The 27,410-nt window shown below is 36.6% G+C and overlaps 4 protein-coding genes across 5 annotated transcripts; all 4 read left to right on the top strand.

Annotated features, from left to right (window-relative positions):
• The first annotated feature begins 695 nt into the window (after nt 1-695).
• Nucleotides 696-1,571, top strand: LOC109162656. Its single transcript, XM_019311342.1, has one exon. It carries the CDS (start codon nt 696-698, stop codon nt 1,569-1,571), a length of 876 nt encoding a protein of 291 aa, XP_019166887.1.
• A 1,746-nt stretch (nt 1,572-3,317) lies between these two features.
• LOC109162655 (uncharacterized mitochondrial protein AtMg00810-like) lies at nt 3,318-11,649 on the top strand. Its single transcript, XM_019311341.1, has 2 exons — nt 3,318-4,564; nt 11,601-11,649. Exons 1-2 carry the CDS (start codon nt 3,318-3,320, stop codon nt 11,647-11,649), a joined length of 1,296 nt encoding a protein of 431 aa, XP_019166886.1.
• Nucleotides 11,151-16,614, top strand: LOC109162835 (probable methyltransferase PMT25). Of its 2 annotated transcripts, XM_019311535.1 has the most exons (10): nt 11,219-11,257; nt 11,907-12,867; nt 12,957-13,106; nt 13,668-13,938; nt 14,023-14,133; nt 14,217-14,391; nt 15,102-15,374; nt 15,795-15,989; nt 16,084-16,436; nt 16,467-16,614. In XM_019311535.1, exons 2-9 carry the CDS (start codon nt 11,953-11,955, stop codon nt 16,310-16,312), a joined length of 2,319 nt encoding a protein of 772 aa, XP_019167080.1. In that variant the 5' UTR covers nt 11,219-11,257; nt 11,907-11,952; the 3' UTR covers nt 16,313-16,436; nt 16,467-16,614. The 2 variants fall into 2 exon arrangements, with proteins under 2 accessions (XP_019167079.1, XP_019167080.1); XM_019311534.1 differs by having other exon boundaries at nt 11,151-11,257; nt 11,940-12,867; nt 16,084-16,614.
• Nucleotides 16,615-25,546: 8,932 nt separating this feature from the next.
• LOC109162654 lies at nt 25,547-26,118 on the top strand. The gene is made up of 3 exons (XM_019311340.1): nt 25,547-25,588; nt 25,642-25,687; nt 25,844-26,118. The coding sequence occupies exons 1-3, from the start codon at nt 25,547-25,549 to the stop codon at nt 26,116-26,118; spliced, it is 363 nt and encodes a 120-aa protein (XP_019166885.1).
• The last annotated feature ends 1,292 nt before the right edge of the window (nt 26,119-27,410 follow it).

Genomic DNA, 27,410 nt, shown 5'->3' with positions numbered 1-27,410 from the left:
TTGTTTATTAAAATAAAATAATTAGTATGTTAATTTAAAAATATAAAAAGTGTTAATTGAGTCGGTCCAACCAAAACAAAAATCAATAAGCCCCACAACCCAATAGGACTAGCCTGAAACCGAGTGAGTTGGCTTCATTAACATACCTATACACTAATTTAATGCACAAATAAATAGTTGTGCCTCTTTCTAGACCTCATTTATACATTATGCACACATAATAGTAGGCATGACTACGGTTCGAATCGAACCGTGCACTGTTGAACCGGAATCGAAACCGAATCGTCCGTACGATTCCGGTTCCGATTCCAAAGCGGAAAAAAATTAAAAATCATAGCTTATATATATATATATATATATATATAAATCCGGTTAGAACCGGCGATTCCAACCGGAACCGTCTGTTCATGAACCGGAACCGGAACCGAAACCTTATTATAAGGTTCAGGTTTCGATTTGACCATTTGTGGAATCAGAACTGGAACCGCGGTCCTCCCTATTAGGACTCTATCATCATTAGTGTTCGTTACCTATTATTATTAGTAATTAGTGTTCGTTACCTATTATTATTAGTATTCGTCTTGTAATAGGTTTACTATTCACTACTATATATACTCCTGTACAGACTCATTATTATTCATTCAGATATATCGTATCCTCATCTGGTATCAGCAGGTTTCTCTCTCCTCTCTCTAATGGCGCACCTCAGATCTGATGACGGCTCTGTTGGTAGTTCTGAACGGACCGTTTCCGAGGCCGCGCTTGTTGCACCGCTGCAGTCGGGGGTGTCTTTCTCTTCGGCGCATCACTTCGTCTCCATCAAGTTGACATCCCGCAATTTTTTGTTTTGGCGTACTCAGCTTCTTCCGTTCTTGGATGGCCAAGGGTTGTTGGGTTTTGTCGATGGTACTTCGGTATGTCCGCCGATCACCGCGCTTGCCGTGCCGCCTGCCGAGGGAGCTGTTCTTGCAGTGCCTTCGTCGGCTTCGTCTTCCGCTGCTCGGAGTGCATGGCTCCGTCAAGATAAGGCCGTGCTCTCCTTATTAATCTCATCCTTGTCCAACGAGATGATGCACCTCGCAATCGGTAAGTCCACTTCTCGGCATTTGTGGTTGGCAATCGAACAGGTTCTTGGTTCGACTACACGGGCTCGTGCCCTCCGGTTGGTGGACAAGTTGCAAGGATTACGGCAGGGGGATGCTTCGATCCCGGACTATCTTGGCCGTGCGCAGGTGCTTATCGAGGATTTAGCGCTTGCCGGCCGTCCGGTGACGCTAGAGGATCAGAATATGTATATATTCCGAGGCTTGCGGTCCGAATATCGTCCTTTGGTGGCGTCGCTCACAAGGGGTGCTCCGGTGTCTCTGCCCGAGCTATCCGATTTTCTTGTTTCGCAGGCTTTTATATGTGCCGATGATGCTGGTGATGTTGCTGCTGCTCCGGTCGCCATGGCGGCTCAGCGAGGTGGAGGTCGTTCGGGCGGGCAGCAACGTGGAGGCGGCAACCGCGGCCGTGGTCGCGGCAAAGGGCGTGGCCGTGGTCGTGGCGGTGCCGGGGCTGTCCAGTGCTAGATCTGCTCCGGCGAGGGCCATTCGGCCGCTTCGTGCTTTCGCCGGTACGATGGAGCTCCGGGGCCGAGAGCGCATGTTGCGTTTCCTGTGGATGATGCGGCTTCGGTTAGCACTCAGCAATGGTTTCCCGACACTGGTGCGTCGAACCATGCCACCCCAAATCCGTCTTTAATGTCCTTGACGGTCTCTTATAACGGTCTGGATCATCTTCGTGTTGGTGACGGTAAGTGTTTACCTATTATTGGTACTGGTTCATCTTCGGTAGCCTCTTCTAAAACACTGTTTCGGTTGTCTGATGTTCTTTTTGTTCCTGGGCTTTCTGCGTCTTTATTATCCGTGCAACGGTTTGCCCGTGATAATAATGTATTCTTTGAATTTCACCCTGATTGTTTCTTTGTGAAAGATCGTTCAACCAGGGAAGTTCTGTATAGAGGGCAGGCTTCGGGGGGTCTCTATTCTTGGCCTGTTTCTCGTTCGAGTCCCGCTGCGTTAGTGGCTTCGCGTGTCTCCTCTGACGTTTGGCATGGTCGGTTGGGTCACCCTCATCCTCGTGTCTTGCGACAGATTTTGAATTCGTGTTCCATTGATTCTAGTTTTAGTAATAGTTCGGTGTCATGTCGTGCTTGTATGCTTGGGAAATCATCTCGGTTTCCCTTGCCTCGTGTCAATACTACTACGTCGCATGTTTTAGAGCTTATTTATACTGATATTTGGGGCCCAGCGCCTTTTCTTTCTGTCAGTGGTTTTCGTTATTTTGTTTTGTTTGTTGATGACTACACACACTATGTATGGTTTTATCCTATGCGATTAAAAACTGATGTGTATGCTATCTTCGAGCAGTTTCGGTCACTAGTTGAGCGTTCATATGGTCGTAAGATTGTCTCTATACAATCTGATTTAGGGGGAGAGTATAAACGGTTGCACCGTACTTTTGTCTCTTTGGGTATCAATCATAGGCAATCTTGTGCCTATACCCATGAGCAGAATGGTAGAGTTGAGCGTCGGCATCGTCACGTTGTGGAAACGAGTCTGGCTTTCTTGGCTCAGGCTTCGGTTCCACAGCGATATTGGGATTATGCCTTTGAGACTGCGGTCTATCTCATCAATAAAATGCCTACTCGAGTTCTAGACAATGTCAGTCCTCATTATCGTTTGCATCATTCTAATCCTTCTTATTCCTTCTTACGTGTGTTTGGCTGTCTCTGTTATCCTCTGTTGCGCCCGTACAATCGTAACAAGTTGCAGTATCGGTCATCCCCGTGTGTGTTTCTTGGTTATCCGTCTTCGTTTCGTGGCTATCGTTGTTTAGATCCTACTACTAACAAGGTATTCATTTGTCGTCATGTACGGTTTGATGAGACCGTATATCCGTTTGCTTCTTCTATGCCTTCTCAGGTCTCTAGCTCTCGCCCGGTTAAGCCGTGGGTTGTTGGTGCCGTTCGGGTTGGTGTTGGCTCCGATGTTTGTCCCACTGGACCTGATCCTCATCCAGAGTTGGACGCGGATTCCGGGACTGCCGCAGCTGGTTCAGATTCTCGCACCGTGACTGCTACGGCTCCGGAAGGGGCGGTCTCGGGTGCTCCTACTGCGCCCAAGCGAGGCCGCCGTACGGCGAAGCCTGTTCAGCCTCGGTCTCATGTCATGGCAACCCGTTCTCAAGGACCGACGCAGCATGTGGCTCTTATGACTGTTCCTGAACCGACTTGTTATTCTCAGGCAGTTCGGTATCCGGAGTAGTGTGAGGCCATGGATCTTGAGTTTAATGCCTTGCTCCAGAATCACACTTGGCGTCTGGTTAGTCGTACACCTGGCATGAACGTTGTGGGGTGCAAATGGGTGTTCAGAACGAAGCGCAAGGCCGATGGCACGATTGAGCAGCACAAGGCTCGATTGGTCGCAAAGGGTTTCAATCAAGTCGCTGGGCAAGACTTTTTTGAGACTTTCAGTCCTGTTGTCAAACCCACCACCGTGCGGCTTCTTCTCTCTTTAGCCGTTTCTCGCGGTTGGGTCATTCGGCAGTTGGATGTTCACAACGCCTTCCTCAATGGTAATCTTGCAGAGACAGTTTACATGAGACAGCCGCCCGGTTATGAAGACCAGTCACGGCCGGATGATGTGTGTTTGTTACAGAGGTCACTCTATGGTCTTAAGCAGGCTCCTCGAGCGTGGTTCAATAGGTTGCATGCTTTCTTGGTGTCGGTTGGTTTTTCACCCTCCAAGACTGATGTTTCTTTATTTATCTATACTCGTGCCTCTATTTGTTTATATTTGCTTGTCTATGTTGATGATATCCTTGTTATGGGGTCTGATGCTTCGTGTGTTACTCGGCTTCTTACTGACTTAGCCTCGGAGTTTAAGATTCGTGACATGGGTGCTCCGTCTTTTTTTCTTGGCATTGAGACGGTCTCCAAGGATGGTGGTTTGTTTCTTTCTCAGCAGCGATACATGCGAGATATTTTGAGCCGTGCAGGTATGGTGGACTGTAAACCATTGGCTACTCCGGTTCCTGTGTCCCGACCTTCTTCTGATTCTGTGGTTCCCTATGCGGATCCCACGCAGTATCGCAGTCTTGCTGGGGCTCTACAGTATCTTACTGTTACTCGTCCGGATCTCTCTTTTGCCGTGAATCGGGTCTGTCAGCATATGCACTCTCCAACCACTGAGCATTGGGCTATGCTCAAGCGTGTTCTGCGGTATGTAAAAGGAACTCTGCACTTTGGTATTTTTATTCGTCCTTCCTCCTCTGTTGCGGTTCATGCCTTTTCGGATTCGGACTGGGCTGGTGATCCAGCTGACAGGAAGTCTACTAGTGGTTTTGCGGTTTTTCTTGGTGGCAATCTGATTTCCTGGTCTTGTCGGAAGCAACGCACGGTTGCTCGTTCGTCTACAGAGGCTGAATACAAGGCTCTGGCTGATGTGTCTGCGGAGGTCACCTGGTTGGTTTCTCTGTTGCACGAGCTTGGAGTGTCATTGGCTGCTCCTCCCACTCTCTGGTGTGATAATTTGGGTGCGACTTATCTCTGTTCCAACCCGGTGTTCCATGCTCGTACGAAGCATGTGGAAATTGATTACCACTTTGTTCGTGACAAAGTGGCGAAGAAGGAGTTGCAGGTTAGCTTCATTTCCACAAAGGATCAGCTCGCTGATGTGTTCACTAAAGCTCTCCCTGGTCCGCGTTTCTCTACTCTATGTGGCAAGCTCAATGTTGTTGCTAGTCCACCTTGTGCTTGAGGGGGAGTATTAGGACTCTATCATCATTAGTGTTCGTTACCTATTATTATTAGTAATTAGTGTTCGTTACCTATTATTATTAGTATTCGTCTTGTAATAGGTTTACTATTCACTACTATATATACTCCTGTACAGACTCATTATTATTCATTCAGATATATCGTATCCTCATCCTCCCTACATAATAGAAAACATTCTAACAAAGTTTTTACTTTTAAAAAAAATCTACCTATTAGTGTACGAAAAAATTCAAACTATCAAAATTTGGATATGACAAGCCATTGAAGTGTTTGTTGATTATTGATTATTTCATCTATTTTTATGATGGATAGAAAATCTCAACCCGTTATTTTTCTTAAATTATTCTCATAGTCAAACAAAGATGTGTTTCTGTCTAAAAATCCTCAAGTTTCATTACTTTTTCGTGAATTCAAATCTGATAACTTTTAGTAGTGAAAATCATGAAATATAAAATATAAAATATTCCCTACAAAGTACAATATAAAAAAAACAAAAAAAAACAAAAAAAAAAAAAAACCATAAAGATTTAGAGAGAGTGATCCCATTTCTCATTTGACCTCTAAGTATAAGGTTTTTTTTTTTTTTTTTTTTTTTTTTTTTTTTTTTTTTTTTTTTAGTACTACTGACTCAGTTACAATGTAGTATTTGTTCATAACTATTTTCTTAACTTATTAAAATACAAAAAGTATCGTTCCACTGGAATTCAAACCTATAACCTCCCATTTGAAAGAGTCACTTCATGCTACTACATCACTAGGTCATTGGTCCTCTAAGAATAAACAAAGTGGGAAAACTATAAAATAGAAAAGAAAAGTAGAAGCACACTTATGATTAATTCCCATAATAATGAATAAGGTTAAATGTGAACCTAGCATATAGCATTAAATCAGACGATATGTTGCTTTCCTCGTAATGTTGACGCATATGGTACATGTTAATTGATCTGACAAGCACCGACGCTGCCATCGTCGGTGGTCCTCTCATCTACTGCATTGCATGCTGTCATAATTGGCTGCCAAGCAATCACCATTATACTTTATGATTGAATTAAATTGTGATTCATCATGCACATAATAATTTTTATCTATTTATAAAAATATTTTAAAATTTAATTTTTACAGCGTCTAATTGTATTTTTGTTGGTGTCACAACCACACATTGTGGTCCGGGTCTTTCTCTGTCCGTTTAACGATTCAGGTCCACCCGGTTCGCTCCGAGAGAAACAAAAGCTGACCCAAAGGGAATTGTCACTTGTGGGAATCAAACCCAAGTTATCCCAGAATTCTCCCCCATAAAGAAAGCTCATTTTCCATTTGAGCTACCCTGTTGGGTTATTAGTTATTACTGATCGTAACAATGTGTTTTATGTTACTAGATAAATGTCTAATGTAAGAAAAGAATAATAAATAATACTTGGTTTTATTCCAAAGAAAAGAATTATTGTCCAATACATGATTAATGTATGGAGTTTAATTTTTTTTAGATATCCTTATGCAAATTAACAATGATCATATCTGATCTTAGAGAGACGAAACTTGCTGCTTTGTTCATATGAAATTCAGTTGAAATAGTGATTTTTTCTTTAAGATGATTGTAATCGAGATTTTTAATGAAGAAATGTTTAGATGTATATAATAATTTTTGTAGTAAATATAAATAAAAATGACACATAATCTCAATTATAATAACAAAATGACGGGTCGGTTCTGGGGCGAAGTATCTCTCAGGCATGGGCGCGGCGGAGTCAGAAAGTCTAGGTTAGGGGATCAAATTTATAGAAGAAATTTATCATGTTAGTCGGTAATAGTACCAACCATAAAATATCATTATATATACCCTACATGATTATGCCGATTATTATTGATAATTATTTTTATTTATACTATGTGCAATAATATATGAAATATATAATTACATGAGTATGATTGTTAAGGTTGTCAAACATTACTTTCGAATTTTTCACTTAACACGACATATATATAATAGTAAAAAATAAGGAAAATTATAATTTTTATCACTAAGTTATATGACAATTGTAGAGTTAATTCCAGCAATGGTCCTCCGACTATATTAATTTCCAAAATTAGTCATCGACTTTTAATTTGGACACTTTACGTCCCTTGACTTTCAATTTCTCTCCAATTGAGGTCCTTTCGTCAGATTACGGTAAATTGGACTTTAAATGAAAGGGTAAAGTAGTCATTTCATATGCCTAATGTATAATTCTTCGTATTTCTCCCTTGTATGCGCTACTTCGAATATTAGATTCACTTAATTGCTTAATCCCAAAATCTGCTCGAAGAACAAAATTTCATTAGGGATTAAGCAATTAAGTGAATCTGATGTCCGAAGTCACGTATACAAGGAATAAATACGAAGAACTATACATTAGGTAGATGAAATGACTACTTTAACCTTTCATTTAAAGTCCACTTTACCGTAATCTGACGAAAGGACCTCAATTGGAAATAAATTGAAAGTCAAGGGACGTAAAGTGTTCAAATTAAAAGTCGGGGACTAATTTGGAAAATCAATATAGTCGGAGGACCATTGCTGGAATTAACTCAATAATTGTAGAATTCGTCTCTAATTGTTGGTCGTTCTCACTTTTTGTCCCTAAGATATACTCCGTAATTGATGTTGCAAATTTCGTTCCTTTACTAACAAAACATTAGGGACGAAATTTGCAATGTTAGTATAATTTAGGGACAAAGATTGAGCACAACCTATTATTAAAAGGATGAAATTTGCGACGTCAATTATAGCTTATGGACAAAAAGTGAGCACGACCAACAATTATGTACGAATTCTACAATTACCCTATAACTTAGGGATGAAAATTGTAATTTTTGCTAAAAGTATTTACATTTATTTAAATATGCGTTGTCACTATTTTATCAAATAAGAAGTTGTCAATTGTTTGGTCAACAACAAATTTTTTTTATAATAAATAGATATCTATTTTACGGATTAATTGAATATATATTTCAAAATTTAAGAGATGAAAACCAAAATCAATATTGCGAAATAAATAATTATTATTAATTTTTATAAATTTCAAAACTAATCATTTAACTTAGCAAATTTACATCCTAAAGTTGTGTTATGAGAGGAGGGCGGTTTGCATCATCAAGAAAAGCAAGGAGTTGGAAATACTGTGCGGTCTGAAAATTGGTGTTGTTATCCTCAGCCATGACAGCAAGCTGGAGAGTTGGCTCCCTGAACTCAACGACGTGAAGGATTACTCGACATAATAAGTTATCAATTAATTAATCAATTAATAAAACTAAAACAAATATACCTCAAATTTAAAGAGTAATGAAATTAAATTAGATACTTAATGCTCTTCATTATTGAAATCTTGACCAAAAATAAAAAGCTAATTAATAAAGAATAATGATAAATTTGATTATTTCATTTATTTACTTTCAATTAATGAATTTGGGCTTTAATACATATATTTTGAGTTCATTTAATATATGCATAATAATTTTTTTAAAAAAAATTAAGAGGGGCTTGATCAAATTTAGATCAACGGCTCAAATCAATGAATTTTTAAAAAAAAATGTTTTTTTTTTTTGAAAATAAAAAAATGCGTTGTTATAAACCCATGATCTGAAACATGTTTAGATGTATAATAATTTTAGTAAATATAAATAAAAATGATAAAAATGACACATAATCAATTATAATAACAAAATGACAGGTTGGTTCTGGTACGAAGTATCTCTCAGGTGAAAGATGAGGTTAGATCTGAGCCGTTGGTCAAATCTAGATCAACTGCTCAGATCAATGAAAAAAAAAAGCGTTGTTACAAACTCAGGATCTGCTACTGGCGCTCATCTATTCTCTTCTATGTTACTTTGTCAATATCCATTAACATATCTGAAACATTATTAGAAAATGATAGTGGTTGTGTTTTGGGACTGCAAAAAAAAAAAAAAAAAAAAAAAAAAAAAAAAGTTAAAGAAGAAAATTGTAAAAAATGGCGCACTTTAAGAAGGAAAACCACGCACCTAAAGCTTTAGGCCGACGCACCTTAAGTTTCAACAACTGACGCACCTTAAGCACACAGCACAGAAACCACACACCTTAAATTTGACCTAGATGCAAAAAGACCAAATTGCCACTACATTTTTTTAATCTGTGTTTAATCTGAGTTGTTGATTTTGATTAGATCAAGGGTTGAGATTAAACCCCATCTCCGCACCTGAATCTTATTACCGCATTTGATCTCTCTCTCTCTCTCTCTCTCTCTCTATATATATATATATATATATATATATATATATATATATATATATATATATATATATATATATATATATATATATATATAATTGTTAACATTATTAAATAATCTTAGAGGGAAAAGGAAAAAGAAGAATTAGAAGAATTGTTCCTGCAAAAATGATTCCATTAGATTGAATATGTAAAGAGATTGACGTGTTTGTTAAATAAGGGTGATAGTTTAACACTCATGCTATATGTTTTTATTAACTATTCTTGAAATTGGAAATTATTATGTTAGAAAAGAATGGTATATAATAACTTTTGATGATGCTTTTCAATTGCATTTGGAAATCATATATATTTTATATTCTTAAAAAAATTAAGGCAAAAAAATTCAAATCAAATAATTTTGAAGCATAAGTCTATGATAAAGCAGAAGAGTTCATATTTGAATGCTTTGTAATTTTGTGGCTGACATTAGCAACAAGAGATTTTCTACTTTGTATTCAGTATTCTAATACATTAGTGGGTTCTCTCATGGGTGATACGAAAATAAAAAGTAGATCAAGGGACAATACCATATGGTAAATTACTATAAAAATTTTCTCTTTGTCCTCACATTTACATACAAATTAAATTTGTTTATTTGATATCTTCTAACTTGGTAAAGATGTTATTTTTTCTATATCATTTTATGTGTGTGATTTTGTAAGCGAGACTTGATTTAAATTATCTACAATTTTAACTTTTTTAGTAATATTTTTTTTTAGAATAAGGTCCAAATTGGCCACTGAACGTAACATGAAAATGTAATTAGGCTACTGAACGAAAAAAAAAGTGTAATTAAGTCACTGAACACTCCAAATGTATGCAATTTCACCTGATAGCAGGTTACCATCAATTCTAGCAGTTTACCTGCTTACGTGGCAGCTGAGTTGGCATTTTTAATATTTTTTAAAATAATTTTTAATAATAAATTTTTTTAAAAATTAATTTTAAAAAAAAATTTGTAGTAAATTTTTAATTTCTTTTTGTAGTAAATTTTTAAAATTTTTTAAATTTTTAGTAAATTTTTTAATTTTTTAAATATTTATTAAAAATTATTAAAAATGCCAACTCAGCTGCCACGTAAGCTGTTAACCTGATAAAATTGATGGTAACCTGCTATCCGGTGAAATTGCATACATTTGGAGTGTTCAGTGGGATAATTGCACTTTTTTGAGTGTTCAGTGGCCTAATTGCACTTTTTTTTTTTTTTTTTTTCGTTTAGTGGTCTAATTGCACTTTCAGGTTACGTTCAGTGGCCAATTTGAACCTTATTCCTATTTTTTTTGAGTACTACTGACTCTGTTACAATGTATTCCTTCCGTTCCATTTTATATGTCTTGTTCGATTAACAAGGTTTGAGTGAAGTTATTTTTAATTCAATTTTTTTTTTATAATATTAAGTTTAGTATTAGTATACAAAATTTATATATTTAGAAACTACACTAAAAATAATATTAAACACAAAAAATCAAATTTAAAAATAAATAAAAAATAATAAAGAAAATAAACAAAAAGAAAGAGTGGGTTTGACCAATGAATACTAAGTAGGACAGATAAGAGAGTAATATATATTCATAATTATTTTCTCAACCTACAAAGCACAAAGAGTCAATATCGCTCCCACTGAGAATTGAACTCACGACTTTTCATTTGGAAGAGCCTGGTCCTTGGCTAGTACGAAGTAATATTTAATTTAATGTTAATATATAAAATGTATATATTTAAAAATTAAATAAAAAATACTAATAAACTTTTTATTAACAATTAAAAGAAAATGCTAAAGAAAAAAACTGAAACACGAGTCACATGTTAAGTAAAATGGGATATATGATATGATTCCAAAAAAAAAAACATTTTCCAACTAATTGGAGAATTTATTGGGATTTGTTTTAGAGATTAGAGAATAGGGAGTAGAAACACAGTAGACGAATTGAAGTTAAAGGGTGACAGGCGCGCAAATCGCAATATCGGATTCCCACTTGCCTTTGAGCGAGTGTCGGCAATGATTTCGATTTCCAACCCCAACCCCACACTCCATTCCCTACTTAATATTAATAGACTCCCATCATATTTTGGTCTCTTCACAAAATGAACTTCAAACACTAGACTAGACTAGACTTGTTTCCACAAATTCCTTTCACCCATTTTCCAAGGTACATTCTATACTATCTGTGCATCAAAGTACAGTGTATACATTGTTCAGTTCAGTTATTGCTTGCCGATGCTCTGCTTTTTATATTCCTTTCTAGTGTTCTTGTTTGATCTGGAAAGTTAGCTTCTTTGCCCAGTTTTTGCACAAAAAAGTTTAAAATCTAGAAGATAGTTGTGTAATTTATTATGATCTGGATGGGTTATTTTTGGGTTGGGGAGGGATCTGTTTTTAGAGGTTTATTTTGTTCTGATTCTCTAGTGTAGAGAAAAGGGGGAATTGAATCGGTATTTAACTTTATTTTTTACCTTTTTTATGATTATATGATTTTTGCTTTATGTGCACAGTGCAAGTGAAGAGATTATGCTTTCTAATTTAAATGCAATGCAATGTTAATCTGCAAGTTACAAATCTTGATGTCAGCTTAAAGAATGCTGTTTCTGTTTGATCCATTGAAGTTAACTTGTGTGTTGTTCTGCGAGTAACAATTCTTGATGACAGATTCTGTTCTTTAATTAGCATTAATTTCATTTCTTCATACTGGAGGACCATTTATAAGCTTGCTTAGATGATATATTAACAATAACTCTGGTTCTAATTTTGAATCGAATCTTTGTTTTTCTCAACTCATGTATTCATATTATCTATCTCAGTTTCAGGAGATTTATTAATATTTCTTGTTTCAGAAGTTCAAGGCTAATGGCTTCTGGGAATATCTCCCGGACCAATGGAGGGAGATCCAAATGTTATTCAACAGTTACTATCCTGACTTTGCTTGGGTTCTGTATGATTGGGATTTGGATGTTGATGTCATCGTATACTATTCCTGTTCAGGACATGGAGTTTTCTTCTTTAGATACAGTGAATGAGGTCAAATTGAAAGGAACCAAGAGTATTAAGGGCAGATTTGCACTTAGTTTAGATGATTCACAAACGGACGGGGAGACTGAGAACAATTCTGATGCTGAGTCCAGTTCAAACACCAATGGTGAAGATACGAGTTCAAATGATGAAGAATCAAGTCATGTGAGTGGGGATTTGGATAATGAAGTCGAAAAGTCAAATTCTGATGGCTTTGATCAAGCACAAGAAAGTATAAACGAGTCTGAAGACAACAGTGGAGAGGATACAGTTAATTCTGAGCACACAGAGGGCAGTGAAGAAAATTCAAAGCAAGAGGATGAAGATAATGTTGAGACTAAGCAAGATGAAGGTTCAGATGATAAGTCTGGAAGTGACAAGGAAGATAACCTTGTAATCAACCAGAATGGAGATGAAGTTTTTCCATCAGGAGATCAGTCTGAGATTTTGAAGGAAACTACTATTCAGAATGGCCCTTGGTCAACTCAAGCTGCTGAATCTGAAAAAGAGAAGGAATCACAAGAATCTGTACTGTCGATGGGTAATAATGGCCATAAGTGGAGGCTGTGTAATACCAGTGCTGGACCGGATTATATTCCTTGCTTAGATAATTTACAAGCCATACGCAAGCTTCCAACTACAATGCACTATGAACATCGTGAGAGGCACTGTCCAGAAGAAGCTCCATCATGTCTTGTTCCACTGCCCGAAGGATACAAGCAGCCCATCAAATGGCCTAAGAGCAGGGAACAGGTATAGTTTCATGCAATGTTCTACTTGGTTTTCTTCTTTGATTGCAATTTTGTTTATTTAATGACCCAGAACGTTTGCTCATTTTTCAGATATGGTACTCTAATGTACCTCACGCCAAGCTTGCCAAGGTCAAAGGGCATCAAAATTGGGTCAAAGTTACTGGTGAATATCTTACTTTTCCAGGTGGTGGTACTCAGTTCAAGAATGGAGCTCTCCACTATATTGATTTTGTCCAAAATGTTAGTTCTTTCAAGCTCCAATGTGCTATGTTTTTATTATTTATTTCTTTATCTCTTTTTCTACCTTCACCACTTAGTATCAATTGTTTTTCTTATTCCTGTAATAGTGAATAGTTTCTTTAGTTACAATGTGTGAGCTTTAGATAATTTATTAATAATTGTATTGGAAAAAGTTTATTTTTCATCTTTTTCCTTGCTATACAAGAGTAAGATTTTTACACTCATCATTACTTCTACTTGGTGGAGTTTTCTACTAGAAAGTGGTATGCATTGCATTGATTCCTCAATGAAGCTATATTTTTTCTCAATGCTATAGACACATTGCTACCAGAATTTTAAATTTAGGCAGAAAATGTTTGGCAGTGTTGTCTTTGTGTATCCTGTTTTCTGGGTCAGAAAATAAATTTTTGAAGCTCCTAGTTACTTAACCTATGATTATTTTTGCGAACATTTGCAACATGTTTCGATTAATGTGGATCTTTGTATTATAGACTATAGAGTATTGTTGATGGATATTTTCTGGTTCAATTCTTGAAACTGGTGTTTTTTCTGGCAATGCAGTCTCTTCCTAAAATTGCATGGGGAAAAAGAACTCGTGTAATATTGGATGTTGGCTGTGGAGTGGCGAGTTTTGGAGGATACCTTTTTGAGAGAGATGTACTTGCAATATCCCTTGCTCCAAAGGATGAGCACGAGGCACAAGTGCAGTTTGCCCTAGAAAGGGGTATTCCCGCTATATCAGCTGTTATGGGTACAAAAAGACTACCCTTCCCCAGCAAGGTGTTCGATGTTGTCCATTGTGCACGCTGTAGAGTTCCATGGCATATCGAAGGTGAAGCTTTCAGCTGGGCCCATTCGCTGTTATATCACTTATGTATATCAATGTACTGATGGTTAACGTCTTAGTAAATTGCAGGTGGTAAGCTTCTGTTAGAATTGAATCGTGTCTTGCGGCCCGGTGGGTACTTTGTATGGTCTGCAACTCCAGTATATCGTAACGACCCTGAAAACGCTGGCATTTGGAAAGGTGATTGCTAATTACTTGATAAAATTTTTATCCGTTCACTAGCGAGTCAGGGTCTGATGCCCCGTTCTCTGATTTTTGTGCAGCTATGTCTGAGCTGACAAAGTCAATGTGCTGGGAGCTAGTGGTAATAAAGCAAGACAAGTTGAATGAAGTAGGTGCTGCGATCTTTAGAAAGCCAACTTCGAATGATTGCTATGATGGAAGAGCAGAAAATGAGCCACCGATCTGCAAAGAGGCTGATGATCCCGATGCTGCCTGGTACAGTTCTGTTAAACATTGCATACTTATTAGTGATATATCCATCTATCACAAACTAGCATTAAGAAGTGTAGAAAAGCAGTCGAAGGTGCATTATAAATTTACATATAGAAAATTGCAACCGGAAAGAAGAGCCGCAAGAGCGAGGAATCTTGTTGGATTTGTAAAAACATTAGGAAACTCACGGGATCTACTAAAACTACCCTGGGTATCTGCTGCCATGATAAATATAATCATTTTGTTGCAAAAAATGATTTCGTTGATTTTATACTGCAACGAATTCTTGTACAGGTCTGTTAAGTAAGACATGAAAAGTGCAGAATTGCATTGGTTATTTGAAAATCATTGACATTGAAAAAAAATGTTTTTCTGCATTATTTTCTTTTTGATCCCTCTTGAGATATGGTCAGTCAAGTCATAAGAAACTACTTATATTTAAATTTTCATGATGTCTTGTTCTGAAATGCACATAATTTTTTAGCGGCTTCTAAACGGTTATCTATTTGTTTGTTATTTACATTGTGCTAAGCATAAAAAACACCATCTTCAGTGCTCAGGGTTCATTTGCTGCCAAAACATCTGTTTTGAAGGAAAATATCCTCTTTCCATTAACATCCCTTCCTTCCTACAATGATAAATATTTTATTGATCTATTGAAAAGTCGTTCTGCTTGGAAAATGTGTTTATTTTTATTTATTTATTTTGTTCAGGAATGTGAAGCTCCAGGCATGTATGCACAAAATTCCAACAGGAGGTTCAAAACGTGGATCACGGTGGCCTGAGGTATGGCCAAAGAGGTTGGAGAAACCACCTTATTGGTTAAAAAGTTCCGAACAAGGAGTTTATGGTAAATCAGCTCCCGAAGATTTCACTGCTGACTATGATCATTGGAAAAACGTTGTGTCGAGGTCATATCTGAAAGGTTTTGATATTGACTGGTCGTCAGTGAGGAATGTCATGGACATGAAAGCTGTGTATGGAGGGTAAGTTATTATTCTTTATTTTGCTTTCTTTCTTGGATGTGTCATTCTTTCTATAGTTTCTGGCGGACTTAATATCTCCCATGGTCTTCCGAGTATTAGCGATTTACCAGCTGTGGTCACCCGAGTTTTAAATGACCTCCAATGGTCCTCCATGTTTTAAAAAATAACCACCCGTGGTCCTAATCCTTAAAAAAATCCGAGTTTAAAATGACCACGAGATGTCCTAAAAGGATCACGGGTTATTTCTTAAAACATGGAGGACCATTGGAGGTTATTCAAAACTCGGATGACCACAGCTGGTAAATCGCTAATACTCGGAGGACCATTGGAGGTATTAACTTGTTTCTGGCGATTACATTTTTCATTTTATGATAAGAAAACTGCCACCTTTAGCCGCTGAAAAATTTATTCTCGTTGCAGATTTGCTGCAGCACTCAAAGACTTGAAAATCTGGGTTATGAACATAGTTCCAATCCATTCACCCGACACACTTCCCGTAATATTCGAGCGTGGTTTGTTCGGGATGTATCACGACTGGTGTGAATCTTTCAGCACATACCCTAGAACATACGATCTTCTCCACGCTGATCATCTTTTCTCCGAGATGAAGGAAAGGTAAGATTTTTCGCACTCCCGCCTCTAAAACTTGCTCATAAACATTACTCCACTGGGGGGTTAAGTGACACGGGAACACTCTTTCGAAAAACAGGTGCAGCCTTGAGGGCGTTATTGCTGAAGTGGACCGGATTCTGAGGCCGAAAGGGAAACTGATCGTCCGGGACAATTCTGAAATGATACTTGAACTGGAGAAAATGGCTCGATCGCTACACTGGAAAGTGAAATTTACTTTCTCAAAGGATGACGAAGGATTGCTTTGTGTAGAGAAGACGCAATGGCGCCCAACACAGACAGAGACTATAATGTCGGCTATTGCATAGTTAGTAGTTACACTGCTTGTTGATTGCCAACAAAGGCTAATCATCTTCAAGTTAGGTATACTGCATTTCCACTTCATAATTATTGAGGATGCATGTTTAGTAGATTCACACTTACACATGATAAATTATTATTATTATTATTATTATTATTATTATTATTATTATTATTATTTCATGGGTATAATTGTTTCCAGTTTAGAGAATGTTTTATGTTCATTTTGCACGCTGTAGCCTTAATCTGTTGGAGTTGCTTTTGAAGTATAAATATGAATGGAAGAAGGCAGTAATGCCTTGATTGCTAAGAGTATGATGACAATTATATACTTTATATGATTTATTTTTTCTACCATGCAATGAGTTTAGTATTTGTTTTTATTTTTTAAATTCTTTCAGATATCAGGAATTGGATGTTATAAGTGTTTTTTTAATTATTATTATTTGAATTTGAATTGGATACCGATATCATGTGACCTTTTAAAAGGTGAACCCTAACTATTACATAATTAATGATATTGTTAGAGCAGTTTCTATTGTTGCTAATTGGACTCTAAAGACAAACCATAATTACTAAACTCAAATAAATTTTTGAATCAAATTTAAAAAGAAACCATAACCAGGAAAAAAAATTAAATCATAAATTGTAAAAAGTATACAATTTACACTTATATGTATTAGGGGATACACTCTATCATCCCTCGTTTTAAATTGTTATATCTTCCAAGATGAATGACTCTAGTAGTCTAGTTGGTTCTTAGTTCTCTCCTATACATAAGTTCTCATTTTATCCAAATTTCTCTCTCTCTCTCTCACATACACACACATATTCACATCTTTTATTATTCACTACTCATAATACCTTTATTTTTTCTTTTATTTTTTTAATGAGAAAAAGTATCAAATAAACCCCTAAACTTTATTCAAGAAGTCAATTAGGCTCTTAAACTTTCAAAAGTTGCAATTAAACTCACAAACATATTGTTTTGAAGCAATGAAACCCACAAATCTGTTGGTACTTGGTCGCCTTCTCCAAATGTGACCAGCGAAGACGACCAGTTGGTCGCCTTCTCTAACATTGGAGAAGGTGACTAAGCGACCCACGACCGTTTGAAGGGGTTCGATGGAACCTTAGTTAACTTGCAATTACAGGTCACCAACAGGTTTGTAGGTTTCATTGCTTCAAAATAACATGTTTATGAGTTTAATTGTAATTTTTGAAAATTTAAGATCCAATTGACTTCTCGAGTAAAGTTTAAAGACTTTAAAGCATTTTTCCTTTATTGATACTTGTGTGTTTACTTTCTCTCAGCTGGCAAGTAAACTTGAATAATAATCAAATTGGACAGCACAAGTTATTACTCCGCTCTATTCAACCTACTGAAACACAAAGAGCTAATAACGCCTCTACTGAGGCTTGAACTCACAATCTTCCAAATGGAAGTCCAACCCGAGTACCATTGGACCACATAGTCCTGGTTATTATTATAAGGTATTTATTTTATTAAATATTCAATAATTCTACAAAATATTTGTATGCACTTGCATAATAAATCCTAATTCATTCTTCGGGAGATTTATTTGGTCTAACATTTATATATATATATCTAGATTGTATTTGTGTGTTTACTAGCTGATTGCTATCCTAGCATCTGATCTTGTAGGTCCATAGTTTGAACCCTAGTGGCTTCTTAATCTTTTTGCTTGTACCATCTTGAGTCATACAACTAGTGAAGTACAATGCATATACTTATTAGAAAAAAAAAAAAAAACAAACAGAACATAAATTAGAACATATAACTTTTTAGATTTTCTTTCAATCTAGCTATAAATTCCTTTTTTTAGGTACATTTCACAAATTTGTTTTAAAAACTTTCTATATCGTATACAAACCGAATCATTCATCTTAGTGTCACCAGCACCTCATTCACTTTATACTATAGTTCATAAATTTGTGTTACATAAGTTTGTCAGTACCAATAACCTTGTTATGACCTTTCCAAATAGTTGGGTAGATTCCTAACCACTCGAGCAATATTTGTAGAGGTTAATCCCCTGAATTTTTGAGAGGTAATATATATTACATCGTGTGGAGAGGCAATTAGAGAATATGATTTATACCCCATAGCATTTTGCAACCCACGATGGCTACCTTATAATAACTTGTATACATAATTTTAGGGTAAAATGTGATTTATATGGAAATTTTATTGACCATAAAAAAGGACAATAATTTGGTAATTTGTAGGCATTGATAACTACTTAGTTAAAAAAAAAAAAAAAATTCCTACACATACTCAATTTTTTACACATATTTGAAAAAATTAGATCCCACAAAGCAAAAATAAGAATTTGAACTTTAATACCTAACAAATTGTGTGTGAGAATATTCTTATTAGCTATTAACATTACTTGTATTACAAATTTTTTATTAATTTATAAAATAATAAATATTAGTTAAAATATTTGATATTAAGATTTATATAATAAAATAATGGATAGTACGCTTCAAATCAAGTGATAAATACTCTCCATGGGAAATGAAGTGATGTGTGTCTTGATACAATGAGCAGAGAATAAGGATGGTTCTGATAAGTGGCAGTCTCAATGGTGGACTCATAGAGGAACAGATGATGAAGGCTGAGACTTGAGAATAGCTATGAGGGTGTGGTCTGAGCTTCTGTGCAGCATCACTCTAAAGCCTCTAAGGTGGAGGATTGGTGCTGACATATGTTTGATCTCACCATGGGAAATGAAAGCATATGGAGCAGAATGGAAGGCTGATGGTTATGTTACTGAGCTGATGAGTGCAAAGGCAACCTTGAGTCTTGGAAGAGATCTGAATGCAGCCCCTTAGGCCTTAGGTGCAGTTGTATGCTGCAGTCCCTTTCTGAAGCTTTAATTTTAAAGTGAAGGATATGATAGGGCTGCCATGTAGAAGATCCTTCTATGGGAAATGAATCTGCATGACTTAGCTGCTTGCAGATCAGAGTCAGAGTTGGAATGGTATTGCAAGGGGCTTTGCAGAAGATGAGAAGCTGATGGATATATAGGAGCCTGGTGTTTATGAGTGAATAATGAGAAGCATGGCTCAGTTTTGCAGCATCATTCTGAGGCCCTATGGTGGAGGAATGGTGCTGCCAAATGGAATGCTGTTGGGGCAGGCTTATAGAAGGGATGTATAAAGGCTTTAGTATAAAGCAATTAGGAAGGCAAATGTGGGCAGTGCATCTTGAACCAAATCTTGTGGAATGGAATTCTAAGGTCTTTGAATCAGGATGAAGGGGAGGCATAAGGAGGTCCACCATGGAGGGTGGACTCTTGGGTAAGCTTGACTTTGCATCTTTAAAGTGAAGCTTTAATGGTGCCATGGATTTGATTCTACCATGGAAAATGATAATTCATGCTTGGATATAATGGGGCAGTTGTGGACTGCATGGCTTGGCCGAATGGCCATTGAAATTTAGGTGATGAATTTTGGTGAGAAGCTCTGGGCCTGGTCTAGTGGCTTACCGAGAGCATGGAATATCCAGTATTGGGCCTGGAGTTGGGGTTCAGGATTTTAAGGAGACCTTGGGCTTGAGTTGATGGGCCGATTGTTTGATGGGGCGTATGGCATTAATAGTAGGGGCCTGAGAATAAGCCTTATTATTTTGCTTGACAATATTATATGGGCTCTTGGAGATTAGTCGGGCTCTTGAAATTAAATAGGCTTGAGAGGGTCATTCATGAACATGAAGCCGAAATAATAATCTGGGCAGGTATGGTGGAATCCGAAGGGGCCTAAGAGACTGGGCTTTGGTTAGATTATGAATGGGCCAAGAGCTGGATGATGACCGAATGGGCCTGTGGGCCAGTTGGGCTAGATGATGGTAGGAAGCCGAATGGGCTTGGGAGAATAAGCCGGATGAGACTGAGAGCTAATTGAATTATTTCTTGGGGCATCTTGATGTGTGGGCTATTCGTGTGGCCCTTGGGCCGGTTTGTTGGGTTTTGGCCGTATGGGCCAGGGGCTGGGCGATTCTGTTGGGCCGAGAAAGGGAATTTAATTCCCATTGACCATGGTGGTGCATTAGATAAGCAAAGCTTATTAAGTGGAGCTTAATAATGCATGGAATAGATTCCACTATGGAAAATGAAATTCAATGTCCTTTTGATGATGGATTCTATGGAGGTATAAGGGAGGTTCACCTTGATAGGTGAAATTCATTGTGTGTTGGAAATTCATTGTGTGTTGGGTTTAGGCCGCTTGGCCTTTTATTTTGGTTTGTTGCATATTGATATTCTTTAGGCCATTATGGCTTTTATGTGGTTAGACCATTTGGTCCTTGTAGTTTTAGGCCATTATGGACCTTGTGAGTTTTAGACCATTTTGGTCCTTGTGTATAAAGGCTTTATGCCTCTTTGAGCCATAGGTCACTTTTGGGCCTATGGCGTGTCTTGTAAGGCCTTGGGCCTCTTTTTGGTGGTGAAATAAAGTTCGTGGTTTGCTTAAAAAAAAAGTGATAAATACTCGAACTTAAATCTAAAAACTAACTTAACTATTTATTAAAAACTATGCATATTTAACATGTATATATATAGTCGTCATCTCATTAGTGAATGGACATGATTTCCCTAATACAAGGTAAGAAATTTAACTTCTAAAAATATTTTAATAATGTTCATAATGACTTAGAATGTTCTATTTTGATAAAAAAAAACTTTCTAAAATGCTTCTCACTCAATACATTTTGCTAGGATTTGGGATAACACATAAAATGCACACACTTACGCACATACTTAGTATTTAAAACTTTGTTTGTCCTAATTATTTTTGTACTAATTAAACGATTTAATTTCTTGTCATTTTAAATAATTAATTGACTACTATTTATTTGAATGATTTTAACTTTAGAAAATATTTTCAAGAGATGTAAGAATGATTCAAGATTGATGATTACCTGGATGCGGGCTTCAGACTCGCCACGGGATCAACTACGTATGGAGCGGTGCTAGTGGATGGCTCACGATGGTCGCTTCTTGGCGGCTTGCAATGGGCAACTTCCCGTATGCTTCTCGCCTCTCATGTCGGAGTTCTGGGCTTGTAAGGAAGTTCTTTCTGGGCTTAAGGATCGAAATGTGGTGACGGTAGACTTATTCACGGATTGCTTGGAGCTTCGTAACAGCTTGATTTCAACACGTGCCAGTCCGGTCTTACGTTGGAATCATTATTGATCAGTGTAGAACGTCCATGGCTACATTTAGTTATTGTTCCGTTAATTTTGTTTCTAGAGCTTTAAATATTCAAGCTCATACTCTAGCTGTAGCTGCCTTTGATCAGGCAAACCCGCTGTACTGGGACTTTGTCCCTCCTGACTCTATTGTTGCTTTCATTCATTAATATATTGCAACTTTATCTTTCAAAAAAAACAAGTAAATTTAGAGATGGAAGAATAATTTAAAGTTAATAATCAAGCAAAGTAGGGGTGAATATTAAATATCAATAATAAAATCTCAAATTCTATACTTAGTATTAATATTTTTTCTTTTTAAAAACAAGAAATTAATTTTAGTATATATATTATAATAAAAAATTAATGTAAAATATGTAAACATATAAATTGACAAGTATTTTCTATGCGCGATTCACAAAAATCGATATATGCACAATATTAATACTCTATATTAAAATCTTAGATTTATTTTGATTTTAGATATTTATATTCTTGTATAATAATAATAATAATAATAATAATAATAATAATAATAATAATAATAATGTAAACTATTTTTATATATAAATTTGATATTTACATTTTAGGAAATGACTTATATAGTACTCCAATATATAATGTCTATATATTATTACCATTGAAAAAGATAAGAAAATATATGATGGATGCATATGCATGTCAACAATATATAGTTGGAAAAGATAATGGAAGTTAGAATGACATGGATATTTTTTTATCAAAATATTGTATAGTACAACTCTTATAGCATAATTTATAAAAAAAGTAATTGAGCTGGTTACTGATTTGGAGACATGGAACTTAGTAAATAATGTGGTAAGACCTAAAGTAGTAGAGATTTTGGTTATTCTAGGGGTGAGTGGGGATGATGCAGATGCAGATACTGATGGAGAAGGAGTTGGGGATAGTTCAGATGGGTCTAATTGGGAAGAAGGGGATTTTTCAAATGATGAGTTAGAGGAGTTTGGGGGAAGTGAATATGAAAATGACAAGGCTGATGACCAAGACTTTGTGAAGCATGTTGATCCCCAGTTGAGTATGGAGAGGTTGGAATTCCTACAAATGTTGAGGCTGAAAAACAAGGTAAGACAGTCTAGAATGATGATGCAGTAAATCTGTCAAATGATGGGGCTAAAGAGGCAGAGGGGGGAGGGGTTGAATTTCCTATTCCTGTTAGGCATATTCCTCAATTACCATCTCCACTATGGATGGGTAGAACATTTAGTAATAAAGTGGAGTTCAAAGATGCATTGAAGGTGTATGCTATTCAGTTTGGCAAGGGATGGGGATGGGGACAGGGTCGCGGGGACGGGGAGTACACTCCCCGCCCCGCCCCGCCCCGTTGTCATGCCTAATAAAAAGAAAGCACAAGCATAAATGTTCAACCTTTGCCCAAATCAAGGGGACAAAAGTCACTTGGAATCACTAAGTCAAGAACTAAGGTGCCAAGAAAATACATGACAAGGTCTTCCAACATTATGAAGTTCAAAAATGACAAGTCCTCTCCAATTGACTTAGAATGACAGATCTGAAGTTGTGGACAATGACTTATGGTTTATTTTGTACCAAATCTTGTAATTTTGTGGCAAACAAACAAAACTAATAACCAAACCTCGTGGTGATTTGGTAATCAAAAATATTTTATTTGATTTGTTTATTTGTGAATGAATTTGCTTTCCCCTTTTTGTTGTTTCATATAATCTATCAAATTCATAAAACAAGCAAACACCATTTCATTAAACAAGCAAACACCATGAGATAATTTTTCATTACAAACACCATTGTAGTACATTTATAGCTCTTTTCAATTGCCTAAGCATGAGAGAGCATTTTCACCACTTCTACACCACCATCACATGTACAATTAAAATAATAGAAAATCACAACCAGGATTAATTTGACAACATAAACCAAACCATCACAACTCTACATGAACAATTCAATTTAGAATTCTTATCCCTAGTAGTAGTATTAGTACCTCTTATTTTTGTTTGTAGCCTTTCAATTTCTTCCTCATTCCAATTTAACCTCTGTAACAATCCAGGGATTATTGCCTTTGATCTTGAACACATTGGTGGGTCATAGCATCTCAGAAATCCATACCCACCAACACTCATTCCCTGAACCAAAAACCTCTTCATAAAAAAAAAACAAAAAAAAAAAAAAGGAATCAAATAATTACAAGGGAGAGTGACTTTACTAACCCTATCCTTCGTACAAACCCAAAACCTCCTGCTCGGATTGTCGTTCGTCCACGGCGTTCGAAGCTGCAACGATTGGCTACACTGACAAATGGAAATCGCCGTTGAACAACTTCTTGATGAATTCTGAGTCCACTTGCTATCGGTATTGACGACAGAGTGCATGATAATTAATGCGGTATCGCTGTTGAATACGAAGGATTGTACGAAATAGGTGAGTAATTTGTTGCAGAGAAGATGAAATTAGGGTTCGCAAGTTGGAAGACACCGGGAAGAGGGCATATATAACTAACGTATGGTGGGAAATGCGGGAAAGAATAGAAGGACTATTATGCCCTCAAAGTAGACGGCCATTTAACACCCAAACTGATGGAAGACCATATTGGACACAAAATCAATACTTGAGGACTTAATCTGTCAAAAATAAAAGTCGAGGACCAATTTGGTACTTTCACCATAGCCGAGGGACCAAAACGGTAATTAACTCTAACAATTATCAAGGGAAAAAAATTAAAATAATTTTTAATCAATATATAATAATTTATAATTTTTTTTTGAAAAGTAAAAACAAAATATATTAATAAAGATCAAAGTTCAGTAGATGAAAAATAGAAGGAAACACAATCTGACTTCGAGAGAGCTTCTCTAGCTAGTGCATAGCCAACCCTATTCGCAGATCGTTTGACAAAAGCAAAGTTAAGATCAGTAAAGTCTCTAGCTAGTTCCTTAATATCAAAAGATGAGAATAGATGAATATTATGCAGAGCATTGATAATCTGGGCACAGTGAGTCTCAATTAGGAGCTTGTCGAATCTGAGCTGCTTCAACCACTTTAAAGCTTCCCTGACAGTGAGGGCTTCGGCTTCTCCTGGCTCAAATAAACCTTTCCAGGGCATCTCGATCTCTAGCTGCCAGGAAGTCACCCGTAGAATCTTTGATCAGGATTCCCAATCCCATTGTGCGGCTACTAGAGTCCAACGCTGCATCAACATTAATCTTTAGCCAACCGGTAGGGGACCTCGTCCTGTATTCTGTCTGAGTTTCTGCAGAGTTAGGAGATTGATCACGATATTTAACAGCTGTCCATTCCCGTAAGAAGATGCATGCCCTCTGCCAGTGAACATACCCTTGGCATCCCCTATCCAGATGATTCTATCATCCACTCTGCTCTCTGCCACAGGAATCTTCATAATCTAGTGTACATCGTCCTCAATAAAAACATCTTTTAGAATGTCAAGCTCCCAGTCAGTCTTCTGAATGTTCAAGAGGGCCTACACTTTGATGTCTTTGAGTTGATCAATCACTGGAGTTTGAATAAAATTAAAGGTAAAGAAATATTAGGAATCCAAGGATCACCCCAAACTTGAGTTTTTTCCACTTTTGGTCACTTGACTTTACTTGTGCTGACAAATGTGATTCATGACTTTTATTTCAGACAAAATTAGTGCCTAACTTCAATTTCTTTTCCACATTTGGTCCCATCGACCAAGAATCCGGCCAACCCACCGGAAATTTGCACATCTCTTATTTTTCTAAGGGTAAATTAGTCTTTTCTTGCCCTTGTAAAATAATACGTAGTAAAAACTAAGAAATATTTAATTGCTTCATTCTCGTCAAATTAAAGTTGCTTCCTATTATTTATTTATTTAAACCTCCATCCTCATCCTATAAATCAATGTCACTGCCAGTTTCTTCCCGAAGCTTCTCTGCTAACTGATATTTGCGTCTGCTCGACGGCGGTGATAGAAAAAAGCTTTATTCGGTGGAGTAGAGTCATCGCAAGAAGCCATACAGGGCTCTCTGAAATGTATATGATCTTCAAGCTCCTGATCATCGGCGACGAGATTGTTGAAGATGAAGAAGAAGGCGAGTGGGAGAAAAAAAGATAACTTTCAAACAGAAAACGAGGATCGTTGCTGCAATTCTCTCCAGATTGTCTGCTAAATGTATGTATAATGTAATTTTGCAGATATAGTGTAAACTTGCATGTAGATTTGAGAAGTTTATAGTGTAGGTTTACGGGATATATATTTGATTCGTGGAATTTATCAGAGGATTCTGATTTTGTGTTTGAGTTTTGAATACTCTGTGCTGTTATGCAGTGCGTAAATTTCGGAAGAGCGGTTTGGATTTGGAATTCACCGAGAATGACTGCGAAGACGATGATGATGAGGAAGGAGGCGGCAGCGCAGGGAAACGAAGCGGCGATGACAGCGACGACGGCGAAGATGAACGAAGTGATGTTGTTCGCGAAATGCGAGTGCTGCGGACTGACGGAAGAGTGCACGGAGGCGTACGTAGCGAAGGTCCGAGAGCGGAACCAAGGGCGATGGATATGCGGGTTGTGCGCGAGGTCGGAGCAGCATATTGGCAGTGAAGAGGCTCTGAATAGCCACACGACGTTCTGCAAAAAGTTCAAAGCTCAGAGGCCGCCGCCGAGCAAAGACAACAATGAAGCAATTAAATATCTCTTAGTTTTTATTATTTTACATGGCAAGAAAAGACTAATTTACCCTTAGAAAAACAAGAGATGTGTAAATTTCTGGTGGGTTGGCAGGATTCTTGGTCGGATGGGGCCAAATGTGGAAAAGAAATTGAAGTTATGCACTAATTTTGACTGAAATAAAAACCATGAATCACATTTGTCAGCACAAGTAAAGTCAAGGGACCAAAAGTGGAAAAAACTCCCCCAAACTTTAATAGAAGTCCCATTGCCCCCCTCCATCTACAGTACTTTGAGGTTAAAAAATTTGAATGTTTACCGTACTTAAAATAAATAAAGGTTAAATACAAAAGAATTAAAATATTCAATAAAATGAAACTATTTTTTTTAGTACTACTTACTCTGTTACAATGTAGTATCTGTTCATATAAATGCAAAGAATTAACTAAGCTAAGGGTGTGTTTGGTTCGCACGTGGGAATCGGAATCGGAATGTGAATCAAATACTTATAATTGTAATGAGTTTTGGTGAAAGTATTTTGCATGTTTGGTAATTAAATGGAATTGGAATGATTACCAATATTGATGTTTGGTTATGTATAACCCTATAATGGGAATAAAAGTTTTAAAAATACAAAAACAAAAAATCAAAGACAATTGATTATAATATAATGATGTCCAAAGCACCAACTTGAATAAAAAAATCAAAACAAAAATCTAAAAGCATTAATCCAAACTTAAAAATCATATTGATGAAATGATACTTGTTTTTAATTAGGGAATTGTATCAAGTTTTTTATTGAAGGGGTAATCAAATTTATAGTTGAGTTTTAAAAAGTTGTTAACCAAATTAATCTCTACTCTTTCTCTCTCTCTAGAAAATTTGAGAGTTTAATATATAATGAAGACTAAGGGTGTGTTTGGTTCGCACATGGGAATCAGAATCGAAATCGGAATGTGAATCAAATATATACTCGATATAATTGTAATGAGTTTTGGTGAAAGTATTTGCATGTTTGGTAGTAGAATGGAATTGGAACAATTACCAATATTGATGTTTTGTTATGTATGACCCTATAATGGTAATAAAGGTTTTAAAAATACAAAAAAACAAAAAATCAAATACAATTGATCCTAATATAATGACATCCAAAGTACCAATATGAAAAAAAAAAAAATTAAAAAAAAAATCTAAAAGCATTAATCCAAACTTAAAAATCATATTAT

This window comes from Ipomoea nil, unplaced genomic scaffold, assembly GCF_001879475.1.
Source record: "Ipomoea nil cultivar Tokyo-kokei standard unplaced genomic scaffold, Asagao_1.1 scaffold2957, whole genome shotgun sequence".
Classification (NCBI taxonomy): Eukaryota; Viridiplantae; Streptophyta; class Magnoliopsida; order Solanales; family Convolvulaceae; genus Ipomoea; species Ipomoea nil.
The sequence above is the reverse complement of the archived record's forward strand: the minus strand, read 5'-3'. Positions and strand labels throughout refer to the sequence as shown.

Coding starts and splice junctions, on each gene's coding strand:
- LOC109162656 (XM_019311342.1), top strand. CDS start 696: ATGGCGCACCTCAGATCTGATGACGGCTCTGTTGGTAGTTCTGAACGG.
- LOC109162655 (XM_019311341.1), top strand. CDS start 3,318: ATGGATCTTGAGTTTAATGCCTTGCTCCAGAATCACACTTGGCGTCTG. Junction 4,565..11,600: donor GCTGCTCCTCCCACTCTCTG/GTGTGATAATTT, acceptor TTATGTGCACAG/TGCAAGTGAAGAGATTATGC.
- LOC109162835 (XM_019311534.1), top strand. CDS start 11,953: ATGGCTTCTGGGAATATCTCCCGGACCAATGGAGGGAGATCCAAATGT. Junction 13,107..13,667: donor ATATTGATTTTGTCCAAAAT/GTTAGTTCTTTC, acceptor CTGGCAATGCAG/TCTCTTCCTAAAATTGCATG. Junction 13,939..14,022: donor AGTTCCATGGCATATCGAAG/GTGAAGCTTTCA, acceptor AGTAAATTGCAG/GTGGTAAGCTTCTGTTAGAA.
- LOC109162654 (XM_019311340.1), top strand. CDS start 25,547: ATGTATATGATCTTCAAGCTCCTGATCATCGGCGACGAGATT. Junction 25,589..25,641: donor TGATCATCGGCGACGAGATT/GTTGAAGATGAA, acceptor ACTTTCAAACAG/AAAACGAGGATCGTTGCTGC. Junction 25,688..25,843: donor CTCCAGATTGTCTGCTAAAT/GTATGTATAATG, acceptor GCTGTTATGCAG/TGCGTAAATTTCGGAAGAGC.